This window comes from Sinocyclocheilus anshuiensis, unplaced genomic scaffold, assembly GCF_001515605.1.
Source record: "Sinocyclocheilus anshuiensis isolate Anshui unplaced genomic scaffold, SAMN03320099.WGS_v1.1 scaffold534, whole genome shotgun sequence".
Classification (NCBI taxonomy): Eukaryota; Metazoa; Chordata; class Actinopteri; order Cypriniformes; family Cyprinidae; genus Sinocyclocheilus; species Sinocyclocheilus anshuiensis.
Window position 1 is genome coordinate 1,656,222 of NW_015547712.1, and position 18,640 is coordinate 1,674,861.

Consider the following 18,640-nt stretch of genomic DNA (forward strand, 5'->3'; position numbering starts at 1 on the left):
ACCGAACCGTGACGTTAAAACCGAGGTACGTACCGAACCGTCATATTTGTGTACCGTTACACCCCTAGTATATATATATATATATATATATATATATATATATATATATGTGTGTAATTATATTATCACCCAGCTCAGCTAAATGTGACTATGAGCCATGAAGATATTAATATTATAAGCATTAACGTCATGATTTTATGTCAGGCTGCTTTGAAACTGTGCATTGCAAAAGGTGCTATACAAATAAAATGTACAATATTTATATAAATAAAAATGTATATATTTATTAATAAACAATATTTACCTACATATGATGTTGACAGAAAATGTAAAATGCCACACTGGGACTTTATGAACAGCTTTGCGTGACAAATGAAATGAATCGTTGGATCTTGAATCTTTTGATTTCAAGATTCATTGTAAAGTGCCATTTGAAATAATTGATTTTCAGAAATGAATTAACTCCCAACCGTAGTAAAAGCAATGCAGATACAGGCATACATTTACAGATTTGTCCTTATTTTCTTAATGAATTTTCCCTGCTTGTATTTAGATCAGTTTTTTTGGGATTGTACATTTTAAATGTGTATCTACTTAAAAATTCTTGTAAATGTTGATGACCTTAAAGGTAATAGACATTGATTGACTAAATCCAGAAATTGTGGTCTTTTAATAGTTTGTGTGTCTTTTGTTGAGGCTCTCTCTTAAACTGTCTGGTCTAAATGCCCTCTGGAGTGTTAATTGAGCTGTAAATTTGACGGTGTATCAAGGTCTCCCATTGAAAGTGTAAGTATGACAGGCTAATGGAAGAGGTCTTAAGAATGACTTGGATTGAAGGTCTTTTTAAAATCGAGCGTTTCTGATTGAAGTAACTGAAGATGTATTTAACTTGTCTTTGTGTGGTACGACGGACAGTCTCTAAGTGTCTGTTTTTATGTCACAGGGCTGTGCGTCCTGGAAGTGGTATTTTCCCTTTCATTATGCTCCGTTTGCCTCTGACTTCAAAGACATCAAGGGCATGTTCAGTGATTTCGAGAAAGGGACCAAACCGGTAATTTGAAACACATTGCAGCACTGAGCCAAAACACATCGTGCATAAGTGTTTGTGTGTCAGTGCATTGTTCTTGTATTGCTGATGTGTTGACTGTTGATTTAACTCGGTGTCATCATATTTCCTCATTTGTAGTTCAAACCTCTGGAGCAGCTTATGGGTGTATTTCCTGCTGCCAGTGGAAACTTCCTGCCACCAACATGGAGAGCTCTGATGGCGGACCCAGTGAGTGACAGATTTACGTCTGACCGCTGCTGCTGTAATGCATTTTAAGTGATCGAGAATGCAGAGCTTTTTTTTTTTTTCTGAAAAATTTGATTTTTGTAATTTTGAGAATTTAATTAGATCATGACAAAATGGCTGTTTTTTTAGTTTTTTTTATACCTAATCGGCAGATTTATTACGGGCCAAGCACTTATTGTATCCATTTGTTTTCTTATTTCAGATTGTGTTCATTCCATTATTTTCAGTAATATATTCATTTATAGCTATCATTAAATGTGCAAGACAAGCAATTTGATTTCTTTTTTTCTTTTTTTTCTCAAAATGCAATTTAAAAGTTGCATTAAAAATAATTTTTATTCAATTTTTACAAATATAAATCTTATTCCTTTTTTATTTTATTTTACTTTTTAATTAATCTTTTATTTCAAAAACTTTCTATTGTTTCTTTTTATATGTATTTTTTTAATTCATCTTTATAATTTTGTCTTTTTAATATTTTTTTTTTGTATTTTGTTTTTATTTTTTTATTTTGTTTCTTTTTTATTTGTAATTTTTAATATTTTTGTATTTTTATTGTTTGTATATTTTTTTATTAATCTTATTGATTTTTTTAAATTGCATTTTTATTGTAGATTTTTATTATTTTCTTTTAGATTTTGGATGTAGTTTTTTTTTTTTTATTATTTTAGAAAAATAAGATTATTATTATTATTATTATTATTATTTATTTTATATTTTTCTTTATTATATTGACATACTGCTCCATAATTGTGCACAGTAAGACCAGGGACATGTCTGAATGTAAATGGCATGAATTTTAATATACTTACTTTTTTTTTTTTTCTGTCTTTAACAGGAATCCTCAATCATTGATTTCTACCCTGATGACTTTGCCATTGATTTGAATGGGAAGAAGTATGCCTGGCAGGGTCAGCACTTAACTTTGAGCTTCATAGTCTGATTAGAAGCAGTGAGTACTGTATTATGCTTTGTCATTGTGATTTGCTCTTCTCCTCTCAACAGGTGTTGCTTTGTTGCCGTTTGTCGACGAGCGGAGGTTACGAGCAGCTTTAGCAGACGTCTACCCTGATTTGTCCCCAGAGGAGGGTGAGGCATATTCTTTTACAGCCAAACAGTATAAAAGAAGAAATACTGCCCAGTCATGTTGCATTGTTTTTTTTCATTTAAAAAAAAATAGTTTGTGCTTAAGTGGTTTATCTTTAGTGTTGTAACCTGACTGTACCATCCTATGGTTGTTTTCAGTGAGAAGGAACAGTCTAGGAAGTGATGTCGTGTTTGTGGGCAAGTCCCACCCTCTTTGTGATTTCATCCGGGAACTCTACTTTGCAGAATCTCATGAGGTACTGATCTTCCTCTATGATTATAAAAAACAAGATAATTTACATAAAATTATATTTTATTTCAGTTTGTCATTAGTACTTTATTTGAGTGAAAATTAGAAATGTTGCCTTGCCAACTAACTGAAATTAGTTTTTTCATCTTTATATCATTTAAAATTTCTATATAAAAGTTTAGAGGTGTATATATATTAATTTTATATTTCTAAAGTGAAATATAAAGTGTATAAATCTAATCTAAAGATCTAAAGTGTTATCAATAATCCCTTAGTCTGAGGTTTAATATTCCAATCCTCTCTCTCAAGGCCACTGAGATCCCTGCAGAACTTTGCCATGGAATCCAAGGTATATTAAATCTAGATGAAGACCCTATTCTACCAGATAAGTAAGGAGACAACACATTTATCTTGTTGTTTTTTTATGCTTTTCCGTGTTTTGTCATTACCTGGGCGATGTCTGTTGAGGCACTTGAAACTAAAGCCTCACAAATCCTGTGAAACACCTTGTTTTTTTCCTCAGACCAGTGGAGTCGCCGATCCCAACACTGAGAGACATCAGCAGCAACAATGCTATTGGGTAAGAGTTGGTTTTACACATCAACCGATTATCAGCCAATCTCAAAGTGGTCAAATATCGTCTGATGCATAGCACTGATGATCAGTATATAGATCTATATTCCTTTTAAGTTGCTATTTTCATTTGGTTTATTAGTTTGTGTATCAGTCGGAGTTATTTGAGCTACTCAAGGACTCGTGTGTCAGGCATTGAAACATCAGCCTTGTCCTGCTGATATTTACTGGTTCCTCTAGAGGTCAGAGACGGCATGAAACCCTGAGATGTTCAACAAAATCTTTAGATGAAGTCTGGATTGATGCCATTCATCTGAATGGCTCTGGAATGAGATATATCCAGGCATTGCACTTAAATGTTTGTACTTAAATACTGATGGTTTCTGGTTGGCAGAATCAAATTCAAGGATCCGCAGTATGATGATGGTTTTGTGTTCAAGGCTGTTGTCCTACCAGGGGCGAAGTAAGTGCTGCACTATTCAGTATTAAGACCTATTGAATACTCGCATGAAAGCGAGTTTGAATGGGATTTTCAGTGATGTTTTAATATTTTATATTTATGCATTACAATTTCTCACTTCAGGATCCCTAACAAGGTTCTTAAACCAGGTGATTGGGAGCAGAGTAACCGCGGCCCATGGAGACCTCAACTGGGATTCAACCCAAACCGCCAACAAGCCCATCTGGACCAATCGGCTTTCAGAAAGCTCAAGTAAGTGATAAAAAATCCCACCCAATCCATCAGTTTATTTGGTTGAGTTCTTGCATTTAATGCTTTTAAGTGGTATTGTGTAAGAAGAAACCAAATTAGCACAATAGTCGGTATAAAACGGGCTAATTAAACATCTGGCGAATTCAGGCTTCAGTGACGAGAGATGAATTATGCATGGTGTTTAGAGAAGATGTATGCAGATGATGCCCACCGAAGACTTAATTTCTTAATGAAAGCTGTTATTGGGTTTGATTGGATGGTGCAGACAGGTGTTCTTGGACTTCAGGTAGCTCTGTGATCTCTAATTTTTAATCTTCATTTCATTATTAAGACTTTGTCTGAATATTTGGCCTATTAGGGATATTTTGGTATTTTAGATCGGAGTTATCAACCTTTTCCAACACAAAACAATGTTATTTTAGTGTTATTTATCTTATTATAGTATTTCTTAATATTTTGACTTGACCTTTTATATTTTTTTAGTTTTAATTTTATTTCAAGTTTTAGTAATTATGTCCTTTTGTCATTTTTATTAGGTTTTAAATAAAAAAAATTAAGAATTATTTTTCTGTTTGGCCTTTATTTCCATTTTAGTCATTTTAGTACTTCAACTTGAATCTTTATTTTATTATCAATGATAAGAATAATCATCATTGAAAAGAATAAAAGATAATGATGGAGAATGTATAGTTTCTCTTGATGCTTTAATTTAAAATCTATTTTCTAGTTTTCTCTAATTTTGATTTTAGTTACAGCAATTTGATTGTTTTTATCATTTTTAAATATGTCCATATATATATTTGTTGTATATAAATACCTCTATATATATCTGTTTTTTATTTTAGTAGCTCAACTTAAATTTATTTTGTTTCAAGTATTTGCCAAGTTAACATTTCTCTTTCATTTTCTTTGAATTTTAAATGTATTAAATATTTTATTCCAGGTAATGTTCATTTTAAGTTATTCATCTAACACTCATATTGCATTTTATTTTAGCTTTATTTCAATTGCCAAAAACTATTTTTAATACTTTAATTTAATTTACTTACTGATAGCAACTTAACCCAAAAATCCCTCTCCTAGACTGTCAGCCAATTCTGGGACAGAAATATAAAAAGAAACAACCCATTAAATTTTAAAGTATTTAAGAATGAATTCTATACATTATTTTTGAAAACCTCAATGACCTCCAGAGGCTAAAAACCCTGATTCTCAATGTATATAAACTTCCATTTTCTGTTAATGCTAATGTATTCTCTCTCTTTTCAGTCACTATGTGGACAGAAATCAAGGGGCGGGTCTGTTTGGCGCCGGCCCATCTTTTGAGGCTCAGCATAGGGGCGGTCAGTACAGCAATGCCCCGCCCCCCAGAAACTATCAGCAAGGAAACTACCGTCCACCCCAAAGAGACCATTACCCTCAAAACCAGTGTGAGTTTTACACTTTCCAAGAGTGAGACTGTCTGGTTGGAAATCATCTAATTGTTTTTTTGTTTTGTTTTTATGTAAAAATTTATGCAAGTGATTTTCCAAAATTATTTCCAAAAATGATTGCAAAATGACAATATTCTGTGTACTGCATATCCCAGTAATCATTTGGATCTTAATAGCAGCATGAGCATACTTTTTTTTTTTTCTTCTTTTTTTTCAACGTCCAACAAAGAAGATTGTTTATTGGTCAAATATCCAGCAAAAGTAACTTACTATGACATGCAGTTCCTCATACCAAGGCTTTTGTCTTACAGTCCACTCTTATTCCAGTTTCCCAGAGAATGTTCTTGTGTTTAAGCAGTGTTTAATACAGTAGTTTGGTGACACTGAGGCACAGGAGTCGCTCTTAACGTGTACAGTGACCTTCTGTCCTCCTCAGCATCTCTGTCGCCCCCGTGAGCGGCTCCCGTCTCCTGTGCTGCTCTCCTCCGCCGTCACTTTGATGTGGCAATTTGCAAGTTGATGAATAATCGCATCTGTGGGCGAATGGAAAGCCACCCTGCTGCCACTTGATGCAAATAGAGGTTTGGGGGTTTTTGCTGATCACTGCTGCTCTTCACTGGCCTGTGCGCTGCGGCCCTCATGCAAAACCCTCCAGTTAAACGTACAGCACGCTAACCGCCCTGTATGCCATTCATGCTTCTGTGAATAAGGCAATCAGAGTAAATAGTCAGTATTTTTTTTGCTTTCGATTCTTCAGCTCATCTGAGATTTGATTTGGGGGTCTTTTATATTAGCTCCTTTGTTAGTGAATTTTAATAGTGACTTGATGTCAATTTTTGGGTAAACTATTATTTTGTTGATCCATCATTTTCTTCTATGTTACACAAAAAGAGATGTTTAGCACAATGTTCAAGCTGCTCTTTTCCGATATGATGAACATGGGTGGTGATTTGATACCAAACTCTAAAATGTTTTGGGGGTTTTTTTATATAGAAATTACTACTTTTATTCAGCAATGATGCATTAATTTTAACAAAAGGGATTTTAAAGACATTTATAATGTTACAAAAGATTTCCATTTCATATTAATGCTGTTCTTTTTAACTTTCTGTTCAACAAAGAATCCTGGAAAAAAAAAGTATCACAAAAAATCAGTTTACACAAAATATGAAGTAGCACAACTGTTTTCAACACTGATAAAAATAAGAAATATTTCTTGTTCATCAAATCAGCATATTAGAATGATTTCTGAAGGATTATGTGACACTGAAGACTGGAGTAATGATGCTGAAAATTCAGCTTAAATATTAAAAACGGAATATAAAATAGAATATAAAATGTATTATTTGTTTTCACTGTGGTTTTGATCAAGTAAATGTGTATATAAAAAATCTTAGTTTGGTTTTATTCGTGAGAATTTTATTAATTTTTTATTTTTTTGGATTGTGCAATCTTTATTTAATGTTATTGTTTGATTTCAGATTTCTTTCCATTAAAATAGCCTTTAGTGCTGACATTGCATTATGCAACCCTCTACTACTATGTCAGTGCTGATTTCTTTTCTTTTTTTCCTCCATGATGATCCGTTTTTCTGTGATTACTGACTTAAGAATGTAGTACATGAGTCATTTACACAATTTCTATGCAGATTCTTGTGGTCCTCGTTGTTGCTCAACAGCCCCATTCACTTTCATTGAAAAGAGCAGCATGACCATTTTCCTAAATATCTCCTTTTGTGTTCCACCAAAAAAAAGAGATTTCGCTCTTCTGCAATTGAACTTCTCCTTTAACACTTTCATCAGTCACGTCATTGCATTGATAAGCTCATGACGTTTTCTCAGACCGCTCTGCTGGTGCTGCGTTTCTCTAAAGGAGTGTGTCTGTGTGCTAGTGACCAAATCCTCGTTAACTTTTCCCAGCTCGCTGTCTTTCTCCCTCTCCCTCCTGCGGTGTCGGCTCAATGCGGAGTTCCCGCGACACACTGAAGGCTTTTGTTAACCCTAATCAAAACAGCTGGTGCTAAAGGACCAGGTAGTGTATTACAGTCCTGCAGTCTTCATTCTATGGATATTGATAAGCTGTATTGTAGAGGTTCATTACAGGCTCATTACAGAGATCAGGGTCCATCTGTGTGTACGTCTGTGCTCTGGGACGATGTAATCCCTGTGTTAAGTTAATGAGAACAGCGTTTACCGTTGTGTTTTGTGTCAACTGGCTTTAACTTCCCAACATTCAGTGTGTGGACTGCGGACGGTGTTTATTGAGAGCAGGATGAATTGGCTGTAATTTCGTCTTTCGTTTGACTGGTTGTGAGATGAGCTGGGATGAATTAGTGCTTGATAATGGAGGTGTAAGTGGGTGGTCCGGCCTCTTTCTCTCTCTGGTCATTAGATCTCATACTGGATTTTTGGAGGTGTTTATTGGCTGCCGAATTAAAAACGTCTAGGACGTCTGACAGCATCTGTTGATCATCACAGAAGAGTGTCTCTCGTCCTGCTTTTAAAGTGATGCGTATACAATAAAAGTTGATGGATGAAGACACTGTAGCTGAAATACACAACTACATTTTTTTTTATTTTTATGTTTGGTATCATTCACTTTGAAAAGTTATATCCAACTTTAAATCTCCATTATGACCAAAAAATGCAATCTGTACAAGCATTGGGAAAGCATAAAGGAGTAGTTCACCCAAAAATGAAAATATAAACATTTACTCACCCTCAGACCATTAAAGATGTTAATAAGTTTTTCTTCATGGGAACAGATTTGGAGAAATGTAGCATTGCATCACTTGCTCAGCAATGGATCCTCTGCAGTGAATGGGTGCCGTCAGAATGAGACTCCAAACAGCTGATAAAAACATCACAATAATCCACAAGTAATCCACACCACTCCAGTCCATCAGTTAACATCTTGTGGAGGGAAAAGCTGTGTGTTTGTAAGAAACAAATCCATCATTAAGACTTTTTTTTTTAATGTCAAACCATTGCTTCTGGCCAAAATATGAGTCCTCTATCCTTAATACTGCTTTCTCCAGTGGAAAAAGTCCATCTCCTGTTGTCTCTAACATCAAAATCCTCCCACATCTTTGTTTAGAACTGTTTTAGACTATTTTTACTTGTGAACTGTGCTTGATCTGTGCATATTTCTCTCCTCATTAAAATTAGATGAATTTTTCAATGGAAACAAAAGTTTCAAGTTAAAAACGCCTTGATGTTTTTGTTTTGAAAAAACATGCCGCTTTTGCAAGAGGATCCATTGGTGAGCAAGTGATGCAATGCTACATTTCTCCAAATCTGATGAAGAAACAAACTCATCTACATCTTGGATAACCTGAGGTTGAACTCTGCCTTTAATGAACTTTAAAGGGGTAGTTCACCCAAAAATGAAAATTGTGTCATTAATTACTCTACCCTCATGTCATTCTTAAACCGTAAGACCTCCGTTCATCTTCGGAACACAAATTAAGATATTTTTGATGCATTCTGACAGCTCTCTGATCCTCCCATAGACAGCAAGGGTACTACCACGATCAAGGTCCAGAAACGTAGCAAGGAGATCGGTAAAATAATCCATGTGACATCAGGGGTTCAACCGCAATATTACGAAGCTACGAGAATACTTTTTGTACGTGAAGAAAACAAAAATAACGATTTTATTCAACAATTCGTTGTAGTAGTACCCTTGCTGTCTATGGGAGGATCAGAGAACTCTCAGAATTCATCAAAAATATCTTAATTTGTGTTCAGAAGATGAACGGAGGTCTTACGGGTTAAGAATGACATGAGGGTGAGTAACTAATGACACAATTTTCATTTTTGGGTGAACTAACCCTTTAATGCGCCTTTAGGAAATACAAATACAAACTGTACAATACAGTCACGTTTAAAATGTGATTGCAGTGTACTTCCATAGACTTCAGTGAGTTAATTGTTTGATTTCTTCGTGAGCACAGACTAGAGAGCCGTTAACTGAATGCAACCTCTTTCCACAGCGTTTTTTTTTTTTATTTATTTATTTTTTTTTATTATTCAGCCTTAGTCAATTAAATCAGGTGCATGCAACAATCTCCATTTCAAATATTGTTATTTAAAGTAAAAATTAAGAATTTGTTCTTAAGATTTTTGTCCTGTTTTCTTGCTCAAAGAATGATTTTCACAACTTTTACACAACTTGCTAGAAAAAATAGCTTTTAAATCCCTCTGTGCACAAACAATTCCTTTATATAAGTGCGTTACTGTAAATGCAGTTGTTTATTATTATTATTATTATTATTATTATTATTTTCTGTAGTAAAGCTCTGTTTGAATTGAACCTAGGTCATTCTTTTTAAAGCCATAAAATCCCTTTGGCTTCCAAACAGGGAAATTATTTTGGTTTCTTTCTGTTGTTACTCCGCCTTCAAGCCTACATTTGTAAATGACAGCTTTTTCTTTTGGGCTGAAGTTCTTGTCTTTGTCCCTCTCTCTCACACACACACACACACACACTCATCTCTGCTCCTGCCCTATAAAACAAACCGCTCGGAGCCCCGCAGCTGCTGATCACCTTGGCAACGGCAGATCAGGAAAGAAGCCGCTTGCTACTTTTTTTAAAGTCTGTCTTTGTGAAGGACCTGCAGCGCTGGAACTAGAGCACTTGAGATCGCCGCAGCGCCGGCTGATGAATGCTTATTTCATTTAGCACGGGAAGAAATGCAAATGTGCCACTTTTGACATCCCCCTCCCCCCTCCCAAACACTAAATCCTGTTCATATTACAGAACAACACAATTTACTTCATCTCTCAAACTGTTTTCCCTGAAATTGGAATCTGATACAAATTAGGTTAATGAATTCTATCTCATTTATTTAGCGTTAAGACCTTTTTACCCCGCTGTAGCCTGGTGTGTGGCGGTAGTTGTTGTTTTGCTGCTTAATGTCAAAGAATGATTTCAAATTTGATTTTATAGAAAACATCCCACTCAGCAGTGCTTCATGTAGCATTTGAAATATTATCTTCAGACAGTTGTAGCAGCTCTTCAGAAAATCGTTGTAGTTTTAGATTCAAGGTTCTGCATTAAAGCAAACAAATGGATTGGATTAAAAAAAAAAATATATATTTTTTTTTATATCTATTCTGAGTGGTGCTTGCCTATCCAAAACTTGCTGCTAAAATGCTAGGGTTTAGTTACTAGGACGTTCTAGGTGGTTTCTTAATGTCCTTTTTATTTATTTATTTTTTACCTCAACCCAATTTTGCGTTGCTTAAATATCTGAGAGGAATCTTAAGTCTGACCTTTTAGAAAAGTAAAGTCACACCTCTCCTCAAGACACAATTTGAGGAATCTTTTAGTAAATGCCACTAATAAAATTAATTGCCTGTTTTCATCTTCACAGATTCCAGACCACCTCCAGTGAACGCCGCCGCACCGTATCCTAGGTAAGATGTTTTCTCTGTACTCATGGTCACGTATGTTTGGTCCCGAAGGTTACGGTGCACCTGTGACGGTACATTTCCAGCTGGTCTGGATTATGTGTCTCTACAAGCATACAAGGGCTGAAATGAGTATTCAACATTATCAACTACATCGACTATAAAAAAAATTTTAAAAATTGACAAATGTTGTTGAATAGTCATTTGATCTCATGTGACCTAATGTAAGAGCCTGCAATAACACTGTTTGACCATTGGGGCGCTGTAGCACAAGACTGTAATTCAGCCCTCCCACATGCAGTCCAATAGAAGAAGATACGCAAAACCGAACCAGTAGAGTGGGAAAGTTTTAAAAAAACTACAAACAGAAATGCTGTCATGTGTAAACGTCCTGATATACTTAAGGCAACGTTTATTTTCGTTCCTCAGTTAGGGGTAAAAAAAAAACTGATATACACAAACAACACTTTACTGTTAGCGAACATCCTGACGATGCTGGGAGTGGCATTTAGATAGAAATACATGCTGCACACTTTCCTCTAAATAACAAAATAAACACAACAAACATGACAGTGGTGAGAAAACCGCAGTTAGGAAAGCATCTGATCATAGCGATGCGGTCATGCGAAGCTTTGCAATCGACTCTCCAGTAAACTTATGTTACGTTTATTTATTAAACTTTATGCAATAGACCAGTGTTTCCCAACCGGGGTGCCGCAGCACCCTGGGGTGCCGTCTGTCGAGAGCAGGGGTGCCGTGTAAAAAATCTTTTTTTAATATTTTTAAATTGCTAAAATGTTCAAAAAAGCATCTATTATATAATATCCATTTCTGATGTCGCCAATAATTAGAGATGCACCGAAATTCCGGCTGCCGAAAATTAGTTCACCGAAAATTAGTTTCACTTTCACGTGGTGTGACGCTCTGCGTATTATCCCGCTCTATGCATGTGCGCTCCACTCAGTCGCTCCACTCATATACCGTTCAAAAAAAAGGTTGGGAAACACTGCAATAGACCACTTTAAAGCAAGCAGCTTTACAGTATTAAACATGAAAAACCTCATCAGTGTCACTTTCAATTAGAATTCTAACTTGATTGTCTGATATACAGCAGCTCTACACATGTATATGATTATGCATAGAATATGTATAACTCAATATTTTTCCGAACTGCAAAAAACCCCCTTGTCATCCAAGATGTTCATGTAAAGAAAAGAAAGAAAGTAAAGAAATTGTTTTTTGAGAAAAACATTTCAGGAATTTTCTCCATATAGTGGACCTCTATGGTGCCCGCGAGTTTGAACTTTCAAAATGAAGTTTAAATGCAGCTTCAAATAGTGGTCGACCGATATTGTTTTTTTTGACAGCTGATGCCAATATCTTGGAAAGCAGGGTATATAATTTTATTTATTTTAATTAATGTTTAAGAAATTTGAAATCATTTGAAAATGGATTAAAAAGTAAATGTGTTAAATAAACATACTTATACTTTAGATAACTTATTAAAAAATAAGATAGTATTTTTCACAAATAAATAAATATTTAATAAAAAATATAATAAAAAAGGAAGTAAACACTGTAACCAACAGGGCACTCAGTATTCTGGGAAGTTTGTGTGCATTGGGAATCATAATGCAGGATACAAATGCACACTTCACAAGATCTCACAACTGGATCCGACTAAGTCTGCAAGCTTTGTGAAATTAAATGTTCATTAGTCATTCAAAGATTTGTTTAAATTATATAAATGCGTATTTGCTGAATGCTGATGGCAAACAAGAAAGTATTATAATGTTTGCCTTTCTATTACTAATAATATAAAAGCAATCGTTATAATACTTTTTGTTTACATTTTAATTCCTTTGTTTAACCGTTCTATCTGATTATTAGACAGATTTCTGTCCGTATTAGACAGAACTGTTAGCGACGACGGGTGAACAAGAGGGAGAATGTGAGCACTGTGCTCAGGCGCTGCCGCTGTCAGCGCCGTCAAAATAAAAGTCCATCGCGCAGTCAAAATAAAAGTCCTGCCTCGAACACATCGGCCAAACAGAAACTTATCGGCCGACGCCGATATTTAAAAAATGCCAAATATCGGCCGATATATCGGCCTTGGCGATATATCGGTCGACTACTAGCTTCAAAGGGCTCTAAACGATCCCAGCCGAGGAAGAAGGGTCTTATCTAGCGAAACGAAATAAATTGTAAATTTGTTTTAGAAAGTGACCGATCGTTTCGCTAGATAAGACCCTTCTTCCTTGGCTGGGATCGTTTAGAGCCGTTTGAAGATGCATTTAAACTGCATTTTGGAAGTTCAAACTCGCGGGCACCATAGAGGTCCACTATATGGAGAAAATTCCTGAAATGTTTTCCTCAAAAAACAAACTTTCTTTATGACTGAAGAAAGAAAGACGTGAACATCTTGCATGACAAGGGGGTGAGTCCATTATCTGTACATTTTTGTTCTGGAAGTGAACTACTCCTTTAAATTTGATTTTAATAATCCTGCAGATACACTAGAATAATCTACTGATTCATCTGTGAAATACTCTGAAGTGACTGAACAGACTCCAGTTACCTTTTCTCTCCCGGTGTTAGCGGTCTTCCTGTGCACGATACGAGTTATTGATGTTCTTCCTGGGGGGGCCGGACTGAATTAGTTTCTCTGCGTGCTAAACAAATGTTCTCTTAAAGAGGTTTGCAGGGCTTAATGAGGCAGCACTAATGCGGTTGCGCTTCACCGTCTCTTGTGCGCAGGGGCCGCACAGAGCCGCCATTGATTCTGGCTCCAGACCACTTCAGGGACTAATAAGCTTCTTTTGGTTCAACTTTTTAGGCCCCGGCAGCCCATTGTGGCCCTGTGTCACCTTAGGTCAGTAGTTATTAGAGCAGAGTTTCTTTAACCGTTTGGGACGGAGCCGAATGAAACGCACAAGGAACCTGGAGGAGGGATTATGGATTCCTCAGGAAGATTGTGAGCTGCGTCAGTAATGAGGGATGCTGATGTCCAGCTCTCTTCTTTAGAGAACGATAGACGTTTGGGTAGGTGAGCTGGTTTACGGTCGAGCACAGGTTACAGCCGTGTTATTTGGAGCATTCGGGAGACTTTAGACTAGTTTTGATGGCGATGAGTGAAATGGGAATCAAAGAACGTGCTGGCCTTTGCATTTCAAAGCCACTTGAGCTGAAATCTCATTATTTGTACTGCTGGATTGGAGATTTTTGTGGTTTCAAATGAAAGATTAGGGTTTCCGTGGTCTTGGAAAACCAGAAAATATCAGGGAATGGTAAAAATGTGATCATTCAAGCCTCAAATAAGTCATGGAGGTTAATAAATTGTGAAAATATATTTAGGGTTTAAAAAGTTTAGGGTCGGTGAGATTTTTGAAAGAAGGCTCTTCTGCGTAACAAGGGTGCATTTATTTGATCAAAAAACGGTGAAATATAAAATAAAATAAAAAAAACTTTTATTTGAAGATGTAATTTATTGCTGAGATCAAAGATAAATTTTTAGCATCATTACTTCAGTCTTCAGTGTCACATGATCCTTCAGAAATCATTCTAATATGCTGATTTGCTGCTCAAGAAACATTTCTGATTGTTATGAGTGTTGAAAACCGTTGTGCGGCTGAATATTTTTGTGGAAACCATGATACATTTTTTTTTTTTCGGGATTCTTTGAATATAATGTTAAAACAAAATATTTGAAATTGAAAATTTTTAGTAACAATGTCTTTACTGTCAGTTTTGATAAATTTATTGCATCCTTGCTAAATATAACTACTTTTTTAAAAATAGAAAAAAAAAAGATATAAAATATTGGATAGATTTATATGCTGTTAGATTTAGTTTGGTTATTTCTCAAATGACTGGAAATGAATCGGTAAGTCTCGGAATGTCTGGCAAACAATGTGGAAATTTATTTAAAGAATGTTTTTTCTAGATGTGCTCTAGAAATATTTCAATCGATAGGAATTGTGCTTTTTATCAGGAATTTATTTTTTTGCTACTTGCTCAGGTTGATTTTTTTTTTCCTCTCACTCTCTCTCTTCTGTGAGTGTTTAAAGTGACCATTGTGTTTGCTGAAGCGAGTACTCTGATCGCCACAGGTTCCAGCATGGATCTCACGGTTGGGAGCAGGCCATGCAGTCCCAGAGCACCGCGTACCAGCAGAACCAGCAGAGAGGACGAGGAGGATGGAGACCCCCTCAAAACCAGCAGGACAGCCGCAGAGGAGGACAACAGCAGGTCTGACCGCTTCCTCATCATTTCAGTGAAAACACACAGGTGTAAAATCTCATGCTCATAGGAAGCTCTGCTTGTCTTTCAGGGTTATGGGTTGCCTCCACCATCACGACGCAACAACTGGAACTGAACGCTCAGCCTTATGTGAAAGAAGGCTTCTTATTTTCTATAACAAGCAAACATTGTCTTTTTTGGGCTGTTCATTTGTAAAGATTTTTTTTCTTGTTTTAGTGACAAAATGTTCTTATGTACTGATTTTTAAGAATATGCCTGTAAAACTTATGAAATACACATAAGAGACAAGACTGCTGAGTTTTGCTTTTTTCTTTGTTTGTGTGTTTTGTTAGGAATGGGTTAGGTACCCAATTTTTTATGCAGATCGATTTATAAACTCCTAATTCATAGCTGTGGTGAGCAGAGTCCGTTTTTGTATTGTCTATTTTAATCTTTAAATGAATATTCATAGCTTATTTCTTGCCAATTATATATGCAGATCGACATTTTGAGAGTCTGTTTAAAATGAGTCTTGAATTAATGAATGGATTAAACGGTAATAATACAGAGTGGACTAAAATGTACGAAAATTACCAACATGAGTAAATCTGCTATTTTTAACAAGCTTTTGTTTTATTTTTGATCTATTAGGCAAGTTTTTCGTTAAAATCATGTAAAATAAGATTGAGCAATGCAAAAATAAAGGTCAGTAACACAAATGATTGAAGTATATGTAATAATTTGGGAAACAAACTGTTTCTTATTAAATGTTTCATAAAGAAATGCATTTCATGAACCGTAAAAAAAAAATAATCTTGCTTTAACATCAATTGTGGCTTTTCAGTGGGAATTGAGATAAAAATGAGAAAAAATATAACTGCTTTCAAAATTTATAGCAAATAAAAGTACGAAAAGATATTGGTATTGTAGTTTTTAAAATCTAAATCGCCTCGGATAAGCTCTAACAAGCGTTTTTGCACAGTTAAATGTAGTCAGAAATGCTAGAAAGTTTCACAATTAATTGCAAAAAAAACATTAAGTAAAACAATTAAACGTTACATTCTGAAGTAGAAAGACTGAAATTGTTTCATTTACAACTAAGAAAAAAAATTTTTTGCCGTATATTTAGTCTAACCATTTAGATTTTCTTGGTCCGAGTTGTAGTTACTAGAAATAATGCTATTTTTATTATTATTTCTATTAAGCTAGTATTTTTGACCTATAATGCATAATAATCGCTGCTCTGTAAAACAAAAATGGAGGAACAAAAAAGATTTAACACTGAATTCAAGTGGTTTCTTTCAGTTTTGCAGCACTCATATTTATTTTGTTTCCTTTTAAACTTACAAAAGACTTCAAGAAAGCATTATTTGTCCAGTGTTAGATATGTACACAAAACATTTCTTCATCTACAGCTCGTATTTTACAAAGCAACAAAACTGATGTCGGATTAATGGCATCACGCTAGACTAGTCTTCATCACACACACTCCTCCTCATCCGCACCAAAGGTTTTCATTCAATAACGATTTAAAGTTACAATCCATACAATTCACGTGAGGGTACGCAGACCGTTGCATCAGACGAATGCTGTTTAAAAAAATGAAGAAATTCAATCGTCTGTGTTGATGCTCGCCGGCGGAAATATCACCACGTTCTTCCGTACAGCAGGTTGGAGCTCACCATGCCGCTGGTGTACTCGATGAGCGCGGCGTCAGTCTGAGAGAGGCTGTTCATCAGAGGAGGACTGGGCGACAGTTCCTCCAGATCCTCGGCCGAAGCTAAAGTCTCGCTGCCCAGCACGCTCTGCACCTGCTGATGGACCGACGTCGGCGTGCTGGAGCCGTTCTGACACGGTTTACCGTCTTTAACCAACACCGGCACTGCAACGCGCCGCGGCGACTGCTGCGCGCACAGGCTTCCGCTGTCCTGCTGCTGCGGCTGCGACGCTTTATCCTTCGCCTGGCGTTTCATTTTGTACCGGTGATTCTGGAACCAGATCTTGACCTGGGTCGGGGTCAGGTGAATCATGCTGGCCAAATGTTCCCTCTCCGGCGCCGACAGATACTTCTGCTGCTTAAAGCGGCGCTCCAGCTCATACACCTGCGCCTGAGAGAAGAGCACGCGGCGTTTCCTCCGCGGCGCCGCGTGTAAAGTCACCATAGATTTACTTGCATCCATGCCCGGTAATGTTCCCATGTTCATGCCCGCCGAGGGACCCATAAACCTGGAGACTTGAGAGAACAGGCAAATTAAATTTAACATCAAAGATGCGTAGTTTCAAAACCTTATGCAGTGTTTGGAAGCCTAACACTAAAACAAAAAAAAAATTGTAAATAAAGCTTTTTACAAGAAAATAATACAACTTTTTTTTTTTTTTAAATGTAACGTTTAATTCAATGTGTTACTTGCCGTTTATTTGTGAAATATACTAGCACTTTCTGAGTAAAGAGTGTTTCTGAAATGTATTTTCGTTGTATTTGGTATGAAACAAAATTTCATTTAATATAAAATAAAATAAATAATAAATAATATTACATTTATAGCCCATACCCGATTATATATTGTTGACAGTTTTTTTTTTACAGAAAACGTGTTCAAGAGTACAAAACGTCCACATAGGCTAGGCCTATTATAAATTAAATCGAATGAAGATGAGAATTAAACAAAAATGATTTAAAATCCAAAGCCGAAAAGAGAAAATAATTAAATGAAATTCTTTCAACACTAAAAAATGGTGCAGGATTTACTTTGAAACAATTTTCACTTAGAAATTGCAATACATTTCTCAAATAGTGAAAGAAAACGGCAAGTAACATTGAATTAAACATGAAAGTTTGAGGCCGAAATAAACGCATTAAGTACGTTCTTGTAAAACGTATAGCTACTGAAATAATCCGTTTTATTTACTAATATTTTTTACGGTCTCTATAGATAGATAGATAGATAGATAGATAGATCGGCCTATTAATTTATACTAATATTTCATAATTATATTAAATGCGCAGGCTTCTGATATGTAGGCTGTGGACTTGCATTATGTTATTTATTCTAAAGAAATAAATATATTCAGAACAAATTCCATACGTCTCTATAATATGACAGCTTGACAGTGTGTAAACAAATGGCTAATTGATTTCTTTAAAAACGAGAAAATTACAGAAATCTTTGCGGTTCTAAATGGCAAAAGCCTTAATAACATGACCTTGTTACGGATATTGATCCGTTGAGGCATGCAGGATGATTCTGTTGATCGGACTCACTTGTTGGGTACCTGGGCTCCGGGTTCGAGCCGTACCAAGCCGTGGCCGTCGCGCCGTTCCTCATGCTCTCCTGGTAGGACGGCAGGTCTCCCATGGTGCCGATAGTCCCGTTGCAGTATCCTCCCATGGCGCTGTGCGAGAACTGCGAGTGCGGCATGTGGTAGGTGTTATGGCTCATGCTGTGCTGCTGCAGGTTCGCCTGAGACACCTGAGTCTGTCTGTACAGAGGAGACGCCAGGCACGCGCTGCTCTCCATGGCTGCAAACTTCTTGAAGGTCTCCTCGATCGGGCTCAAAATATCGCTCACTGAGAAAGGCGTTGAGTGTTTGGGGCTCAAGGACATGGTTCAGCCCGCGAGCGAGTTTGCTGAAGCTGCC

General features: G+C 36.2%; 2 protein-coding genes across 3 annotated transcripts in view; one reads left to right on the forward strand and one right to left on the reverse strand.

Moving 5' to 3' along the window:
* LOC107704080 (5'-3' exoribonuclease 2-like) overlaps positions 1-15,312 on the forward strand; it is a 34,695-nt gene extending 19,383 nt beyond the window's left edge. For both annotated transcript variants that reach the window (XM_016506924.1, XM_016506923.1), the window contains 13 exons: positions 944-1,051; positions 1,187-1,276; positions 2,133-2,205; positions 2,300-2,383; positions 2,540-2,637; positions 2,940-3,019; positions 3,154-3,210; positions 3,598-3,666; positions 3,787-3,915; positions 5,185-5,345; positions 10,726-10,768; positions 14,872-15,010; positions 15,093-15,312. In XM_016506924.1, the coding sequence (XP_016362410.1) occupies positions 944-1,051; positions 1,187-1,276; positions 2,133-2,205; positions 2,300-2,383; positions 2,540-2,637; positions 2,940-3,019; positions 3,154-3,210; positions 3,598-3,666; positions 3,787-3,915; positions 5,185-5,345; positions 10,726-10,768; positions 14,872-15,010; positions 15,093-15,137 (1,176 nt within the window). In that variant the 3' untranslated portion in view covers positions 15,138-15,312. The remainder of the gene's footprint in view (positions 1-943; positions 1,052-1,186; positions 1,277-2,132; positions 2,206-2,299; positions 2,384-2,539; positions 2,638-2,939; positions 3,020-3,153; positions 3,211-3,597; positions 3,667-3,786; positions 3,916-5,184; positions 5,346-10,725; positions 10,769-14,871; positions 15,011-15,092) is intronic.
* Positions 15,313-16,629: 1,317 nt separating this feature from the next.
* On the reverse strand, positions 16,630-18,606 carry nkx2.4b (NK2 homeobox 4b). Its single transcript, XM_016506869.1, has 2 exons — positions 18,264-18,606; positions 16,630-17,234 (listed from the first exon to the last, which is right to left on the reverse strand). Exons 1-2 carry the CDS (start codon positions 18,604-18,606, stop codon positions 16,648-16,650), a joined length of 930 nt encoding a protein of 309 aa, XP_016362355.1. The 3' UTR covers positions 16,630-16,647.
* Positions 18,607-18,640: the final 34 nt, after the last annotated feature.

Excerpts from the sequence above, each read along its gene's own strand:
- nkx2.4b (XM_016506869.1), bottom strand. The coding sequence starts at position 18,606 with ATGTCCTTGAGCCCCAAACACTCAACGCCTTTCTCAGTGAGCGATATT. Across the intron at positions 17,235-18,263 it reads GGAGCCCAGGTACCCAACAA|TCTCCAGGTTTATGGGTCCC; the intron begins GTGAGTCCGATC and ends TGTTCTCTCAAG.